The sequence below is a fragment of the Saccostrea echinata genome, unplaced genomic scaffold (genome assembly GCF_033153115.1).
Source record: "Saccostrea echinata isolate AGI-Se365-2 ecotype Australia unplaced genomic scaffold, CSIRO_AGI_Sech_v1 ptg000033l, whole genome shotgun sequence".
Classification (NCBI taxonomy): Eukaryota; Metazoa; Mollusca; class Bivalvia; order Ostreida; family Ostreidae; genus Saccostrea; species Saccostrea echinata.
Window position 1 is genome coordinate 17,157,501 of NW_026889782.1, and position 14,032 is coordinate 17,171,532.

The 14,032-nt window shown below is 32.1% G+C and overlaps 1 protein-coding gene across 1 annotated transcript; it reads left to right on the plus strand.

Moving 5' to 3' along the window:
* Window positions 1-126: 126 nt before the first annotated feature.
* Window positions 127-10,991, plus strand: LOC133198209 (kielin/chordin-like protein). Its single transcript, XM_061334334.1, has 7 exons — window positions 127-159; window positions 5,647-5,788; window positions 6,166-6,237; window positions 8,887-9,009; window positions 9,306-9,428; window positions 10,388-10,510; window positions 10,801-10,991. The coding sequence occupies exons 1-7, from the start codon at window positions 127-129 to the stop codon at window positions 10,989-10,991; spliced, it is 807 nt and encodes a 268-aa protein (XP_061190318.1).
* The last annotated feature ends 3,041 nt before the right edge of the window (window positions 10,992-14,032 follow it).

The following is a 14,032-nucleotide window of genomic DNA, read 5'->3' on the forward strand; positions in this document are numbered from 1 at the left end:
AAGGATATTTTTAAAACAATAACAACTGACATTGTTCTTTACAATACCCCTTGTTTTATGTTATTTTTCTTTTTTGATGAAGATAGATATACTTTATGGTTACTCTGCTTCTATTACGTGTTAACGATGGCTGTACTGATTAATGCCAGAAATTCCTATGTAAGACGTGTTTGACAATATTTGTATATGTAAACAAAACATTATTTATATTTAACTATAGTTCCTGGAGAAAAAAAAAACATAGTAACTGACTGTCACAAAATGTTAAAAGCAACAAAATCGTCGATTGTAAAACCTTCTTTGTTTTCTATTTAATCGTTTATGGAAAGAAACTGCTTTTCCGAAAAAAAAGGAATAAATATTATTCCACGCTTATAAAAGTTGATCTTGCTGTTTTGTCTAACTAAAAACCCGTCTGAAAGTCGTTTTAGTAAAGTTATGGAAAGCATATTGTATTTTACTGTTTTAATTGTAATATCTTTACATAAACAGCGCTGTTTTTTATTTGTCATTCTATCTAATGGTACAACATTGTTAGAAATATAGATGAGGGAAAATCTTGTTTGATTTTTTTGTGACTTAGCCAAAGCCTTTGATCTTGTCTGACAAAAAGAGCTCTTATCTACCGTAAGCTAAACATGTATTGAGAGTAATATTTATCTTTGGTTTCAGAGTTATATCTAGTAAAGAGAACATAGGGTGATGTAATATCTTCTCCGGCATCACGACATGTCGGGGCACTTTAGGCTTCTGTATTAGGTCCATTTTTACTTCAATCTATGTCAATGAGGCAGCTGAGAAGCTGTCAATTTTTGTTATATTATTTCTAGACGACTACGCATCAAAATATGTCAAATTTATATATAGTAATCTGAATAATTTCGGTAAATCTTCGGAAGAGTGTTAAAATTGTTACTAAAATTTAATCTCTCTAAGACTAACGGTGTATTTTATAACAGAAGAATCTTTTTAAACCTCTGAAACAAGATAACCAATTAGAAAAAAATAAACTCATTAGCTTTTAGGAATGACCTTTTGATTTAACTTCAATTGGTTACATGATTCTCATATTGAAATCTTACTGTCTAATGCATAAAAAATGTGTCTATAAGAAATACTGAAAATTAAAACCAATCGAAGATCTCTTTCACTCTTGCATACCCCATTTAAACGCCCTAATCTCGAATATGCTTCAGTTGTATGGGATGGTTGTAGAGCTACTTGTTCTGAAAAAAAAATTAGAAATTACAGCTACACACAGCTCGGATTGAGATGCTTGAGTAACACATTTCCAATATATCTCTATAGTCTTTGGAGACCAGCTTTTCCAACAATCTCTTGCAATTCCCTTAGGTTCTGATTGTATCCCATTATAAGCAACCCTGTTTTTGTATTATTATTTTTTTTTTTTTTTTTTTTGAGGATGAATTATTTAAAAATTGCTACCTGAAAACAAGAAGTGTCTTCCTGTTTCCTTCAGTTCGACATTTAGATATAGCGATGACTGTTTATCTATTGACAATATTCATGTTCTTTCGTACGTCATAAGATGTATCCCAATGAACTTGAAATAAAAGACAACACAAAGTGTGACTTATTCTGTTTTACATTTGGACGTTTACTTAAGAAATTGTTGATGGAAAACTAACAATGTAACGTTATGATAAACGTGATGATTTCTATCGTCATCTTCCCTTGTTTATGTAGAAATATACCATAATCACCTGCATTTGAGCTTGATGATGAAGTTATATTACTGTATAAGTAAGGGAAGTTGACGATTGAAAAGTTAAAGTCATCACGTTTATCATAAAGCTTTGTTGCTAGATTATCATTAACGTCTTTTTCTAGTATTTTTTTTTAAATATCCAAATATGAAACAGATGAGTCAGACTCTGTTGTATCTTTTATTTCAAGCTCACCGGGATATATCGTATCGAGATAGGAATGGAAATAACCATTGTTTATTGACAATACGTCGTCGATAAATCTAAATGTCGAGTTGAAGGCCACAGCAAGTGTTTTCTTTTTTTCACGCATAAGATTTTGAACAAATTCTGCTTCATATGAATACATAAATAGGTCTGCTAATAACGGGGTGCAGTAAGTACCATGAGAATTCCAATAGATTGTTGGAAGACCTGGTCTCCAAAGACCACATAGATATTGTCAATCAGAAACTCAAGCATCTTTTTAATGTCAACTTCAGAGTACTTTTGTGTATAATCATAATGTTTTTTAACAAAATAATTTTGCAAATGACCACTGACAATTTAAGTTAATTTACTTAATTAAGTTCCATTTTTATTGAAAAAGCAGCTGCCAACGATATCAAAAAGCCTGGACTTTAATTTATCGTGGGGAATGGTTGTATATAAAGTTGAAAAGTCATAAGTTTTTATGTTGTTGATTTTGGTAAATGTTTGTGATTTCAAATTTTCCAAAGGTTCCTTGGAGTTTTTAAGTATCCACATCTGATTTACAAGAGTTAATTCTCGATTTTATTGTTGCGCAGTACTTCTTAAGTTTCCCCTTCACTACTGTTAATATTTCAGTAAGGAGTAAAGAAAGAGGCTTGGTTGAACATTTATGGAACCTGCTATGTATCTTTATTTCTAAAAGTTTTATGAAGTTTCAGAATCTAATATAGATATGTTAATTCAAATTGATGTTGAGTGTTGGGAATATTTTTGTATGTTTATTGGGTACATATGCACCACGATCTGCCTAACTTTTCACCTGAGGCATTTAAATTTCCTTTTATTTGATATTGCAAATAAAAGTTCCTGTGTTTGATTATTATTCACTACTGAAAATAGTACAAATATCTGCTTATGAATGGCTTTCAGTACAGTTATAATGTGTTAATTAAAAGTTGCTTACTAATTCAATATTATTTATTGCAAGACGTATCAAGACTTTATCATAATTAAGCCCTAGCATGAAAGATATCTCCAAACATCCATTAACTGACTTTAAGCCAACAATTACATGTAACTGACTTTAAGCCACCAATTACATGTAACTGACTTTAAGCCACCAATTACAAGTAACTGACTTTAAGCCACCAATTACATGTAACTGACTTTAAGCCAACAATTACATGTAGTAATATAGTGATAATTATGATAATGCATAACGCAAAAAACTTATTAAAAACTACTGCCATTTCTATTCTTATATGGAGAGAAAATGATGTCCTAATACCAAATTAGCTATTTCGTTATAACGTGATTATTATCTCACTATAACGAAATAAATCAATTGTAAGAACGATAAAACTAACTGAAATATTAACTCGTTATAACAAGTAAGTTTTTCCGTTATGACTAAGTAAATATACTGAAACACAAAAAAAACGCAAGAAGCAGTAATCTACAAATATTTGAATTTTTTATCTAATGATCTTCAAAAATGAATACAGTAAGGTAAAACTCGATTTATAAACATCAGAGATTTGATATAAATGTTAAATTATAATCTTTTAACTTAAGTTTATAAAGTAACACATGAATGTTAACCTCCCCCCCCCCCCATTCAATTACAGCGTGCAAGACTGCCATGTACAACAGTTGCAGCTTGATTTCTACGATGCAGTAGGTTCATCAATCTCGAGATCTGAGCGAAAGAAATATTCTTTGCCAATTTTAAATGCCTGTTTTTTCAGATGATGAGGTCGAATTTTCTCTAGCCAAGCGCAGTGTAGTGACCCTTGGACTTCCTGTCCAAGGACTGTCATTCATACTAATGATACGTGAGAGCCTGTTGAGGCGTGATGTGTTGCATATTTGCATCTGCAACTCTCCATCACCTTTATTTTGATATTTTCCAGCTAGAGCAATGGAAAAGCGTGCTTAAGTCATTTTTAGGAAGCCTTGGCATCGCTTACAGAAAAGAAAGGAGAATTTATTTTTCGTAACATTGCTTCATTACTTATGATGAACAGATACAAACTCTTAAAACCCCATATTATTGCCAAATGTTTTGTTAAACATGCAATTTTGATTTCTGTTAAGCAGACTCAAACTTAACTTCCGGTAATGGTTATGAAAATCATTCAACCGTTAAATTACCGATATTTACAAAGTTGAAGATGTCCTTACCTTTTAGATACAAAATTTTATCCTGTATATAATATTTCCCCCTAAAATAGGATGTTGCGTTTCTTTTTGCGTTTCAGTATATGTTATTACCGTTGTGGAAAATGCATCCGTTCGGTTTTATAAGTGTTAAACTGCATGATAAAATATTGAATGTGTTTACAAGATTAAAATCCATTTTTAATTTCATTTAATTATACAAATTTCATAATTGTAAAAGTCTGTGCTTTCTTAATCATGAAAAACAATATTGATAGAATATTGTAGGGGCATAACACAAATACCTGCATATTTCAAAAATTATAACCATTGAGAATAAGTTTACAAATACACTTTTGCAGAAAAAAAAATCGATGGACATTTTCTTTCAACTACCTTCACGTCTTTCATACGATATTATCGACATCAGTTTTATTGCAAAACAGTGTAATCTCAACGTGTAAACATAGATTGTGGAGTATTACAGCTCTCATATATATACGAATTATATCCACTGTTACTTTTAAGTTATACATAACTAATCCTTTCAAACAACAGTAGATATAACTCTTAACAATGAACGGGCGGGGAACATTCAGAGGGGCATATTCAGAGATAGAATAATATTATATGCATAGAGAATCAGAATGAACGAATCCTGTTTTCAATCTAAATAAGAAAAATATTCAGAAAGTGTAGAAGATTAAAAAAAACAGTCTGTTTTAACTTTACGAAACGTTTAAGCATATAATATTATCTTTTATAAATGCTTTTATATAACATAATCATTTACAATAAATATACTCATCTAGTAATTATATCTATAAACGGCACATTTGTGTGTTTATAAAGTCTTGTTTACACTTATGTAAAGATTTTTTTAAAAAGATGAATAATGTTTATATCGTTGAGTTATGTCACACCCGTTAAAGGATGAAAGTTGAACCGACTTCAGATAAGTCACACATTTCTTTTCTCTCAATATATAGCACTTTGAACAAAAATAAAATAAAACTCCATTAAATGTATTATTAAAATTAAAAACCAATGATAAAGCCAAAAGAGTACAAAACAAACTCTATCATAAACCAGTGAAATAGCTTTATTCGATGCAATAAATAACTATGAAGAGGGATTTATCCAATCAATACAGAGAAGAATAAGTTTAGCCCCTTTCAGTATATAAATAGGTTTTACATGCAATGTAGTTGTTAATATTCAATCAGTTGTTTAGAATGGTTGGGAAAATTGTCATATGTATTTTATTTGCAGTGGTATGTATTATATATTTAATTTCTTTCACATATTGTCTAGTGAAGGGTATGCAGAATTGGTTATATACGTGAATTAAAATTTCAAGGAATACCTGTGGAATAATCGTCGCTAATTTATAGAAAATAAAAAAATTGTTCGTCGGGAAAAATGGAAGAAATTTTATCTTATATTTCCTTTATCAAAGAGAAAAAAAATCAAGACTGACCCTCTAAAGCTTATATATAATTAAAACTACATGTATCTCTCAGTATTTCATATCCGATGGTTGACTTACAAGTTGACCGTTTTACAGGTCTGTGCACAAAAAGACCGATTCAGCCCAAATCGTCCCCCTCTTGTTAAACCAGGGAGATGCCCCGTGTCTAACGAAATAACACCATGTGATTGTAATCTGGCTAATATACGGTGTAACGGGGACCAAGATTGTCCCGGAGGTAGGTGGTAATTAAAAAGAATTCAAGAGTCCATCTCGATGTTTTAAAACTAGCTTATTAAAATTACCGTACAAAAATATTTCATTTATCAAAAAAGAGACCTATCAAATTTCAGTTTATTTTATTTTACATATATTCATATTTTCTGTTGCTTATCTACTAAGGTAAAACTACAAAGATGAAGATCTAAATATATGTAGATGCAGATACCAAGACACTTAAAAACAACAACAACAACAAAACCCGAGTTCCTTACCCTAAAAAACAGAGAATTGCATTTTTGATTTTTGACGGTTGTTTAACAAGTACTTAATTAATTACTAGCTTATTAACTAATTAATCATTGACAATTTAATTATTTCTTTTATTGTATATAGTTCAGAAGTGCTGTTCTTTTGGGTGTGGGTGTAGAACACGATGTGAAGTTCCCGAGGGCGGAAAAAAAGAAGGTGAGTTCTGTACAATAAGAGGGCTGTTCGGTAATTATTGAGACATTAAACTCCGTAAGAGAAAGAGATCAATTCATGAAAATTCGCCAACATTTTATCAGAATCAAATACATGTATACCGAGTGTGCAAAATTTTCTAATTAATAGCATATCATTCCAGTCCTGGTAAAATTAAAGACTTCCTTATGTTTTTTGACCTGGAAAAGTCCGGAGAGATTTTTGCTACGTCATATTAACGTCACTTCAACCGTCATTTATTTCGTACCGGGAAGCTTTAACTCTTCTCTCCATGTCATCACTTAAAAACATTTCAGAAATCAAGCTCTCTCTTTTTATAAATTTGTTGTTGAAATGTTGTGTGTTGTTGCAACCCCAATGTCAAATTGCAATGAAATATGATCTGTAGTTTGGATACCATCATGCATGCTGTATACTGACATAACCACCGCTGACGCTATTTGTTTATTTATTTACGTAATACTTGATGGTTATTTGGCTAATTCTTCCCCATTCTGGTAGAATATTTCATCAGAAAGAGTTATTTCGATCATATCCCAAGCCCTTAGGCACATTTCCTTCGCTCTGTTTTTCTTTAAGCGGTTCTTTGGTCTGAACAGGAGTTTCATTATTTGCGCTATATAAAATTTCATGTATGCCGCTGCTCCTCTTAAACGTCAAATTCATTTTGCTTTGCCGTCGAAATCAGATTTCTATACCATGATGAATGTTTTTAATATCTCCACATTTCTGATCAAAATCCCATCAAACTTGCACAAAATAAAGTCAAAATAAAATTGAAAGTTACACAAATGATAATTTTCCCACTTACTATACACTGTATGTCCACAGGAATTTAGTACTTACTAGTAACGGACTTTCATTTTTTGATTTTGTGATAACGCTGAGTTCTCCTACCATAGACGCATTAATATTCTATTGAAAAAAAAAATCTTAATTATTTGTTTTTATTTATTGTTAGTGTTTGTAAAACATATATGCCAATTTTCACCAAAAGACTTTCATTAGAAAGGAGAATAAACACAATGTCTCCATAATTTCCGAAAAGCCTTCATATTTATATTTAATTTATTCTTCATGAAATAGATAAATCTAAAAGAAAGTTTAGTCAATATTGATTGTTTCTTTTTGTTCATGAGCAAAGGTATCTTATTAACTACAAATTATCTTGAAAAAAGGAGCAAAAATAAAAATCAAATACTAATTTTTCTGATATGTGAATTTCATCGGATCATCGCATGTTTACCTGTTAATTTTCACAATAATTTCGTGTAAAATCAGAACTTTTTTTATAAGGCTAGCGCTCTTCTAACACTTTTGGCAGTTTATTAGATTAAAAATTAAAATGATACATGTATTATGAAAAGTTAAGTTTTGTATGTTTGTTTGTTTATTGTTTAACGTCCCTCTCGAGAACCTTTCACTCATATGGAGACGCCACCACTTACCGGCGGAGAGCTGCAAATTTTGACCTATACTCGACACTAAGGGCCATTGAGCAGCGAGGAATCTTTTTCGTGCCAGCACCTACTGCGACACGGGACCTCGGTTTATACGGTCTCATCCGAAGGACCGGTCTAAACGTCCCACAGTGGGATTCGAACCCGCGACGTAAGGATCAACACCTTACTCCGCGACTCTAGAGCGAATTCTCTAACCACTGCGCCACGCGGGCGACTGAAAAGTTAAGAGTTAGTTTTCTCTTATATTTACATTATACGCATAACGGTAGATTATTTTTATTTTTTGGTATGCATGTACATGTATAGCAGTGCATTTTTGTCAGTTTGTAGGTATAATGGCAGATTCCATTTTTAGTATGTAGGTATAAAGTTAGATTCTATTTTTAGTATGTAGGAATAACAGCAGATTCTATTTTTATTATGTAGGTATAACGGTATATTCTATTTTAAGTATGTAGGTATAACGGTAGATTCTTTTTAGTGTGTTGGTAGAACGGTAGATTCTATTTTTAGCTTGTACATGTAGGTATAACGGTGGGTTTTTTAGTGTGTAGATATAACGGTAGATTTTTTTTAGTATGTAGGTATAACGGTTGATTCTATTTTAAGTATGTAGGAATAACGATAAATTCTATTTTTAGTATGTAGGTATAACGTCTGATTCTATTTTTAGTATGTAGGTATAACGGTAGATTCTTTTTAGTATGTTGGTTAAACTGCAGATTCTATTTTTAGCATCTAGGTATAACGATTGGTTTTTTAGTATGTAGGTAAGACGGTAGATTCTTTTTTAGCATGTAAGTTTAACGATTGATATTGTTTTATGTATGCAGGTATAACAGTAAATTCTTTTTTTAATATGTAGGTATAACGGTAGATTTATGTGGGTATAACGTCTGATTCTATTTTTAGTATGTGGTATAAAGGTAGATTCTATTTTTAGTATGTAGGTATAACGGAAGATTCTATTTTTAATATATAAGTATAACGGTAGATTCTTTTTTTAGTATGTAGGTATAACGGTAGATTTTATTTTAAGTATGTAGGTATAACGGTAGATTCTATTTCAAGTATGTAAGTATAAAGGTAAAATCTCTTTTTAGTATGTAAGTATAGCGGCAGATTCTATTTTTAGTATATAGGTATAAGGGTAGACTCTACTTTTTAGTATGTAGGTATAACGGTAGATTTTACAAGGTTGGACAGAGTTTTCCTGCTGGGGATGGCTGTAACAGATGTACGTGTAGATCTAATGGACAGGTCATCTGTACACTCATAGCGTGTGCCACAAGTAAGTACTGCAATTTTGTTAAATATTAAGTGGTAGAAAGCAAGTGTCTTTACTGTGCCCTACGGAATTATCCCTTTATTTAGATTATCTTGAGCTACCAGTTCAGTTTCAATCTTACTAACATAAGATCTCTTAAATTCGCATCGTTACCTATTAAGCAGATTTTATAACGAGGGATTAGAAAATTTAAATTTAATAGATTGAATACATTTTTGACAAAATGAAAGTGAACATACTCAATGTCAATAATGAATTATGCTTTCTAAGGATAAAGGATTTTTTAATGTCGTACGCAGAATGCACATACAACTATAGAACTTACAGACCTGGACAGAGTTTCCCGTCAACAGATGGCTGTAACAGATGTACATGTGGGTCCGATGGTCGTGTCAGTTGTACGGAAAGAGCATGCATTAGGCGTAAGTATACAGTAAAGTAGGTCTGATGGGCGGGTCAGTTGTACGGAGAGATCATGCATTAGGCGTAGGTATACAGTAAAGTAGTTCATGTGGGTCCGATGGTCGTGTCAATTGTACGGAGAGAGCATGCATTAGGCGTAAGTATACAGTAAAGTAGGCCCGATGGGTGGGTCAGTTGTACAGGGAGATCATGCATTAGGCTTAAGTATACAGTAAAATACTGTAGAACGTGTTGGTCAGACTGGCGTTTCAACCGCGGAAAGAGCATGCATTAGACATAGGTATAAAATGGAGTAGTACGTGTTGGTCAGATAGGCCTGGCAGTGTGTCAGTAAAGAGAATATGTAGGGGTAAGTATAGAATAATTTATGGAATAAAGTAGAAAGTATTCAGAAAACTGATAGATGAAAGAAGACTTTTTTCCTCAGACTATTTACATTAAAATTTTATTGCTCTTAACTGAACAGGAAAATGACGCTATTTCTACGATTCGTTAGACTAGCCTAGGTAAAGTATTGTGATCAATAATCGATAAAGAACACATGTATGTGTAAGATGAACAATTTCTATGAAGCAAAAATTAATGCAAAATAATTATGATATTATTTATAATTACAATGAATTCTCAGTTCATACGAGGAAAAAAGACAGACAAATGCTGTGTTGATATTTTACTTAATTATTTGTGTGAGAACATAAAACTATTTTCAATCTACGTTAAATTTGTTCTTTGTAAGTTGAAAATACGACGGGAGATACAAAAGCGTATGTCAGAGCATTGTAAATTGTAAATACAACCGATCAAAGCTTGTCAAACTTGTTGTAGATTTTTGATACACCGAAAGGTATTACAATCTGGACAAGAATTTCTAATAATTTATTGTTTGTAGGTTGTACATGTATATACAAAGGAATGTATAACACAGTGAGCAAAAACTTGTGAGATTTATTATTTGTAGGTTGTCGGTACAACGGAAGGTATTACAGGGTTGGTCAGCGTTTTCCATCAATTGATGGCTGCAACAGATGTTCCTGTGGCTCAAATGGACGCGTGTTTTGTACAAAAAGAGCATGTGTTAAATGTAAGTGGAATAAAAGATAATCATAAAGAGAAAACATAATGGGACTGTGAAACGGTGAATATAGTTCATAGTGTTAGGTTTGAGAAATAATATGACATTGTCTTCAGAGTATGTATTGCGTATTAGTGTCTTGGAAGTATGTATTCTCAAGTTCTTAGAGTTGTGCTTCACTGCAAAGATTCGGTAAATAATATCAAATGATAGAAAGATCTGCTCTAAAGTGTGTTGTGCTCAATGTTGCTTGGAATTAAATTATCAAAACTTAATAAGACTTTGAATTCTTGCTTCAGCTCCATCAAAAGGTGTCTGTTATCAGTCTAAGGTTGTTGGCCCGTGTAGGGGAGCCTTCAGACGTTGGTGGTACAATAAATTGACTAATCGATGTGAACTATTTTCTTACGGCGGATGTAGAGGAAATCAAAACAACTTCAAGACAAAGTTCGACTGTGTGAGACGTTGTACGAGAAGATCATGTAAGTGAAGGATTTCTGAGACTGAATACAAGTCCCCGTCCTTTCAAAATCCAAATATATTGTAACAGTTTTACTTGTCTTTAAGTTTGGAATTCGTGTAAAAATGATGCCAAATTTTTGATAAAGTTTTAAATACACATTATGTCATGCAAGGTTTACTTAACATGAAATAAAAGAGATATCAAAACACTAAAAACATTAATGCAAAAGTGTACTGAACAACATTTTATGAAACATGTGATAACTATTTTTCAGACCTTCCCTGGCGGGGCTGATTTTTCTGAGTGATGAACACAGCTTATAACCTGTTCAATGTTCTGAGTTGTACATAAAGAAATGAGCCATTCTTAAATACTAGGTATATGTTTGTCTTGAATAGATATTCAAAGAAAAGTCAGCATCTGGATGTAGAGAAGTGCTTGAGAAATTAGAATGTATTTGAATGTATGCACTGCGGCTCACTATTTATGAAATCTTTGCTGAGAATAAAGTTAACAATCTTTTCCTAATTACGTGATACACTTTCATTACAATGAAATGGATGATATAGAACAGTACTCAAGCTCAAAAGTCCATTGAAGACATACAAATTTGGAGCATTAGAGGTGGGATCAGGTGCCATGGAGGAGTAAGCATCTCTGTCGACCGGTCACACTAAATAATGCTATAAACTATTCAGCAGTTATCAAATCAGTATCAACGCTGTTTTTACCAACATTTCCTGACCTACAAGCATCATACATGTACTCTCGTTCAAGCACAACACTAATGGAAGTACCGATGGGAAGCGTAGCCAGGGATCATCTGAAACGGCCTCTGTAAATTAATAAGACTATCAAGCCCAAAATTAGATCCAGAATTCAAAGGGAAAAATATATTGGAGGGGGGTATGGGTGTCCACGCCCGAAGTGACTATAATATTTTCTTCATATAGAAATATACTCGATTAAACATTTTGAGTTTTTTTCTAGCAAACGGAAAAGAAAAGCAGAGCTTACTTTTGAATGCAGTTCTTTTTTTAATTATTAAATACCACAATATTTTCAACTGTATCAACTTCAAATAGAACTGATTTCACTTAATTGCATATTTGTGACAAAGAAAAAGAATTAACCTACCAAGGTTCAAAAAGTTATACTTAAGGAAGCTCTAAACACTGCACACTAAAGAGTTCTAATTGTAGGGTAGTTTTATACAGTTAGAGTGATCTGCCCTTAGAAGTAAGATAGAAAAAATGTTATGTATGGTTAATTACACAATTTGTAATAGATGAAAATATTCGTAGCATTATATTAGACCAAGGATAAGTAATTGAATTCATTATTTCCATTAATTTTCCCAATGTTGGTAAACAACGATTTCTGTTCAGCATAGTCCATGCACTGTCTTTGAACATTTTTCCTGCAGAAATAAGGTAGGTACCCTATGTTGAAAATGAATAAAATGGTCTCAATGTGCACACCTTTACGAGGGTTGTCCCAGAAAAACGCGAAATTTTTAAATATTTTCCGTTTCATTAATACTATAAAGTTAAAAATTGGCACAGATTATAATCAACATTTATTGAAAATAACATAGAAGTTTTAATGAAATATCTCCATAAATATTTTTTTTCTGCCATTAAAATGAATCTAACATAAGTGCTGTCGGCGCAACGCCGACAACGTCATGACGTCGTTTGTAGTCTTTATACATGAAATGAACGTCACATTTATTCCTTTTCAAAATAGCGCCCACAATGTGATAGACATTTCTCGTGCAGTTTTACCCATGCATTGAACACATTTCTGAACCACTCTTGTCCAAGTGCTCTGTTGAATTTGGACAGTTCACGACGAATTTCGGTCAAATTTTGAAATCTCTGTCCTCGCAAATGTCCTGTCAAGGCAGGAAAGTACGCAAAATCCAGGGGAGCGAGGTCTGGCGTGTAGGGCGGATGTTTGAGTCTCCGAAATCCCAAGAGGTCTAATTCCAGTTCTGTTTCCTCTGCCCTGTGACTTGGAGCATTGTCTTGATGATAAATCAACTCTTCTGTGTTGTTTGTCAATACCGGTCTTTCTCTCCGCAAAGCTTGGAGAAAATCACGGCGGACAACCTTAACCCCTTCACTTCCACACCGGTCAATTTGACCGGTGGCGCGTTAAAACACGACTTCGCGAAAATAAGATCTCTGTATTTATTTTATGAAAGCATAAAGGTATATAAACTATATATCATCTTTTTGGAAATTTTCTCTATTTCAAAACTATGTAGAAAATTTATGTCTTAATGTCGGTAATAAATAGATTTTACGTTTTGAAGACATACATGACTTTTTGAAAATGGCGCAATTTTCCAAAGCAATTAACGATTTTCCGTACGATTGACATTTTTTTCCTGATTAACATAATAAAGAAAGTGTGATATATTCTTAAAGCATATTTTCTCTGCTTTTAAAATATGTAAAAATTATTGTTATAATTACTTTAAAATATTTTGTAAAAGCAAGAATTTTCTTGCACTTATGTGTTTTTTCTCGTTTTTAATCGTAATATTTAAACAAAGCTCATGTTTACGTGTATTTCTGTATTGAAATAGGGAAAACAAAATAAGGCTGGTAAAAGTAGAGAAAATTTCCTTTTCAACAAGCCTTTACTGATCTTCTTACTCTCAGTATTTTCTTAATAACGATAGTTTGAATTTGTGACCTTTGCATAATTTTTATAGAAAAATCGCGGGCAATCAATATTTAACGTCAAGGTCGATTCTGTTGTGTCTTACTCGGAACAAAATATTGTTTTATAACATAATAAGTACTATTTTAATATATACTTTTAATGAAATAAATGCTTAATACAAAATAATTGTTTGAAAAACATATATACCATCTTTCTACCTTTTGTGAAGTTTAATTTTTTAATATAATGAATTTTTTTTATCTATATTACATGTACAATAATGTTGATACGAAATGTAGATTCCCTAAACGTCTTTACGTCAAAAAAAATCAGATTTAATATTGCTGTATGTGATATATTTTCTTAATATGAAATTTAATTAGATCTATACC